The sequence below is a fragment of the Fulmarus glacialis genome, unplaced genomic scaffold, assembly GCF_000690835.1.
Source record: "Fulmarus glacialis isolate BGI_N327 unplaced genomic scaffold, ASM69083v1 scaffold1784, whole genome shotgun sequence".
NCBI classification, from domain to species: Eukaryota; Metazoa; Chordata; class Aves; order Procellariiformes; family Procellariidae; genus Fulmarus; species Fulmarus glacialis.
The window spans coordinates 82345-87243 of NW_009207246.1; the positions used below are offsets into that span (position 1 = coordinate 82345).

General features: G+C 41.2%; 1 protein-coding gene across 1 annotated transcript in view; it reads left to right on the plus strand.

The window, feature by feature from the left end:
• The window catches only part of PHLPP1 (PH domain and leucine rich repeat protein phosphatase 1), a gene marked incomplete at its 5' end in the record, with an annotated part of 66506 nt that overhangs the window by 35458 nt on the left and 26149 nt on the right, over positions 1-4899 (plus strand). The window contains 2 exons of the mRNA XM_009576000.1: positions 409-504; positions 4526-4681. Of these exons, the coding sequence (XP_009574295.1) occupies positions 409-504; positions 4526-4681 (252 nt within the window). The remainder of the gene's footprint in view (positions 1-408; positions 505-4525; positions 4682-4899) is intronic.

Here is a 4899-nt window from a genome sequence, read left to right on the forward strand (position 1 = left end):
ATTGAATTTATGGGGGATCGAAGAGGTGTGTTTCAACTGTGTAGGGTGTGAATATTTTCTGAGGAGTATCTCACAAATTTTCTTCTCCATAGAGAAACTTCTTCATCCCCAATACTCTGATACTCTTAATACTTCTTCCCTGATAATTTGGAAGCAGCTTTTTCCATTTTCTTAGTGGCTGCACGTCTAAGGAGATAGTAACGCTGTTAGCTTTCTTGCCCCCTCACTCAGGACCTTACTGCACTGGTAGTGCCCTTAGAGAAGGAGGGGTGATACAATCTCATAGGAAACATTATGTAGCAGATTTATTTCCTGCAGGTATCTGTATCTCTCTTGAGGCTGTGTTCTTAATAGTCTTTACATCTCGATTATTGTTTAGTTATACCTCTTTGTGTTCTTTATTCATAGAAATCACCTGGAAAACCTGCCTGAGTGGGTATGTGACAGCAGGAAACTGGAAGTGTTGGATGTTGGCCACAATCAGATACGTGAGCTGCCTGCCCGGTGAGTCTTACAGACCAGTTGCACAATGTGGAACAGGATAAGCAATTCAGAAATAATTGCTGATTCAGTGTTTAGCTTGTTCCAGTGACTGTCAGGCCTGTTTTATCTTTTGTTTGATTTTATTTTTACCTTGTGGGTGTCGTCATGCCTCAAGCTTCCACCCATCCTTTCTTCTTTTACTTTCATGCAGAGAAAGCAGTGCCTTTGAACTCCAGGTGGAAGTTTTGAAGCTGTTCATGTGGCTGTTCAGGCAGGAAAGCCCTTCATTTTTAATACTGAATATTAAATATTTACAGCCATAACTTTGCATGACAGTTTAGAGATCCAGAACTTGTGACTTAGTTTCAGTGGTGCCTAGAGACTCCAGTTCACAGACCTGTTTGAGTGAAAAAGGGCTGAGAGGAGAAGGTAAAGCCTCATCAAGCAAGTAGAGCAATCGCCTTCACTACAATATGATCTCTTTCCCAGGAGTCTAAACTTAAAATTGATAAATACACATGATAGGAAAGCCAGTGAACAGGAAGGAAAATAGGAGTTGAGTTTAAATAATGAATGGCGCTTATTAGTTTTTTTTCTAGAGAGACCTGTTCCAAGTCAGTATACTGGTCAGGTGCTGCTATTGAGAATTTTGAAGTCCCTGACTTCACTGGGAGAGAGCTGTCATTCTTGGCTGCTCTGTACTCTTCAAAAGAGATGTTGTGAAAGGGAGAACTTACTGGGTGTAAAGGGTGAAATTGCGTGGGGATGTGCAGAGCCATTGAAGACTGTAGACAGCTAGTATATGATGAGCTATTAAATATTTTTCTTACAGAGCGGTACAGCACAGAAGAGCATCAGAAACCAAAAAGGATAGTTTTGTCTGGGTCAGATGAATGTGCCATATGGTGTAAACTGGCAGTTTTAGTGTCATGAATGGAAAGAGAATAGATTTCAGAAATGTGGGCAGAAAAGGATGTGAGGAGATTTACTGAGCAAACTAACGGGCTAACATGCAGACTATTAATCCCTCTGTTTTTTCACACAAAGTGAAACTGTGCCTACTCAGAAGTTGGGGGGAGCAAAAGTTCATTTGCCTTTCATTTGCACTTCATAACAGCAAGGAGTATCAAGGCATACCGGATATCTTTGGGAGATTAATGATTAGCTGAAATTAGGTACAGTCAACATCCCACTTGTCTCTCCTGCCATCTTATCATTAACCCCAGGAAACAGCTTATCTTTGAAAGCTCTTCTTTGTAGTGTGTGTCTAGATAGCTTAGCTCCTAATAAGTCAGCTCAGTTTTAAGGCCCAGTTCAAAACACAGGCTCTGAATGTCTGTTAAACTTTAGGGCAATTGGGTCTGGCTTCAAATGCAAATGGCTCAGGGGTATAGACCTGCTGTTATGTATCAGGTAAATACCAGTGCCCAGTAAGTGTGTTCATGTGCGCTGCTGTGTGCTTTTCCTTCTGCATGGAATAGCACTCTGAAAACCTGTGAAGTGAGTGAGCAGGACTCTCCTAGGAGGATGCTTGCAACTCTAACCACAAGTGTTCAAGCTTTGACTGACCAGCAGTTTCCTGGAAGCCTGAAGGTTGCACCTAATCTAAACAAACTACAGTTGATGCTATGTGTGTTTGCCTCTTGAAACAAACAATCCTTGAAGACAAAGAGTTGAAGCAGTTGAGATAGAGAACTGTGTACTACTGTTTGTCTCAAAGAAAATGGGAACAATGTACGTTCTGCTGTAATGCAGCCATTTCTGCTTTAAAAGTACTGAAAAATAACAAAAAGGGTACTTAGTCTTAGCTATGCAGGACAAGTTCATTGTCATAAAACTGATGTTGCCAAAGATTCCCCAAAGAAAATGGAAATGCTTCAATTAAGAGTTGCCAAAATAACCTTGCCGCCACCAGTGAACAAGATGTCTGTATGTATTTTTGCTCCTTTTTGTCTGGTTTTTTTTTAAAGATCTATTTGTATTCAACATTATGTTCTCTTGAACAGTTGCTTACTACAGGAACTGGTTGAATGCTTTCACCAAAACATGTTTTATCAGAAGATGCTGAGCGGCGTGCTTGTCCTTAGAACTCTTTGATCCAATCAAAACTTGCAGTGGGAGTTGGGCAAGTGGGAAGGTTGCCCACAGGGAAGAGCAGTCCCAGTGTCCTGGTTCCCCACCCAGCTTGAGAACTAGGTGTCCCAGGCTCATCAGGAGCTTGCTTAGTTAAATGCTGGTGGTTCAATCTCTCTTCAGGCAGTCTAGTTCCTTTGGTGCTTGTATAACTTGGAAAATAAGAGAGAAAAAACAAACAAACAAAACCCCAAGGACTAACTCAGTTCTTCTGAATTGTTTATAAAATATATGTTCATGGAAAAGCTAATTGCTAAGGTTTTTGCTACGATTTGAATGTTTTTTATTTTAAAACAGTACTGCCCCCACTCATCCGAAAAAAAAACCCCGAAGTGATACATTTTTTTGGAGACACTGTCAACCAATTCTGCTTTTTCCTGTCATGTTTGGTGTTGATGATACTGGCCGGTCTTGATTAGGAAAGGGAATAGAATAGAATGGCAAATCCGTAACTGAGAGAGATTTTCAAGTAAAAGTGGAGTGGAACAAAAATGGTTAAATAATGAAAACGTAATAGATATGCTTATCACACATTATGTATAATGTCTTTTCACCCTGTGTTGAGCCTTCTGGAGTGATACAGCTGGCTGTTGACTTGTATCCATGGTCATAACACAGACGATCCAGCCAACTGAGATAACTGTTAACACTGGCGCACAGATACTGAGTATGACTGTATCTGTCAAGGGGAAAATAGTCAGCATACTTCATTGATTATTTTGGCACAATAATCCGATGACCTGATGTATTGTAGGGAAGGGGGGGTAGGGGGAGGCTCTTTATGTGTATTTGGGTCATTGTAACAGAGGGAGGAAGATTTTTGCTTTAATGCTGAGTAATTTGACTGTCTTTGATTGAAACAGGTCAGCACGATGCACAGGCTCGCCAGAACAGTACAGTAGCGGGAATGTAAGACAGGTGGCAGATGAAGAATAATCTTTTTTTTCTTAATTTGCTGAAAGTGGTTCCCATTCAAAATCGAGAGTTGCTCCATTTTTGAGGTCTTTAGGTGCAGATTTTAAACTCCTTATTACATTGTTTATACTGCAAATTTCATCTTTACTATTTGATCAAAACAGCAGTTTGTTCTTGTCTCTTTACGTTGCCCTCTTCTGCCCCTCCCTTTCTCCCCCAGCCCCCCAAAAAATGGAGCAGGGGAATGAGACTCCAGGTCATCTATCGCTTGTAAAAGCTCAAGAAAGTAAAGCCGATTAGATAAATTTCATTTGCTGTAGAACTGGAAAGGAGGCTTTATGTTAGTCTGGTATTAACAGAAAAAGAAAATGGGGGGTTAGGGAATTGCACTGGATTATGAGTCAGCACATGATGAATAGAGCACTATGAAGCTTGTGGGGTGACTGGTGATTTCACCCACACTTCTGAAGTTCTCCCGTTAGCTAGGGGGATCCCACAAGTGCAGTTTTCTGCAGCCATTGTTAGCAATGACATCCTTCACTGTCATGCTTCTATATTCATGTTTTATACAGTGCAATAAGATAACCCTTTCTCACTACTTTCACTCCTTGAATCATCCTGCACTATGAAGCTTGTGGGGTGACTGGTGATTTCACCCACACTTCTGAAGTTCTCCCGTTAGCTAGGGGGATCCCACAAGTGCAGTTTTCTGCAGCCATTGTTAGCAATGACATCCTTCACTGTCATGCTTCTATATTCATGTTTTATACAGTGCAATAAGATAACCCTTTCTCACTACTTTCACTCCTTGAATCATCCTATCCTTAGTGGAGAGTGGGAAGACATTCTAGGATCCGTGCGTAATTAATACCATGTCTGCTAATCAGTTGGCTGAATCACTTTCCTGTAATGAACTGTGATATCACACCTAAATTCTCAAAGCAACTCTTCGGCTTAGATTTTTCTCATTTTTGATGTCTTTTATTTCTCTAAGGCTGTTTTACAATAGTAGCTTGCGCAAGCTGCTGGCAGGACATAACATGTTAGGAAGGCTACCAGATCGGCTCGAGCGAATGCAAGTGGAGGTCCTGGACGTGCAACACAACCAGCTCCTTGAACTGCCGTCTAACCTGCTTTTGAAAGCAGACAGGTAAGTACAAAGAAATTTGATCTCGACTTGCCTGGGAGGAACGTTGCTCTGTGTGTTACTTCCTAGCTGAAAGGGTAATCTGAGGTTCCCCTAATTTGAAAGTTGCCAAGCCCTGTGTGGTAAGAACAGATGTCTGCCCAACTCACCAAAACACATTCTTTTTATTCTGGTTTTGTTGCCTTATATGGTTGCTTCTTTTTCCCCACCAAGCTCCTGCT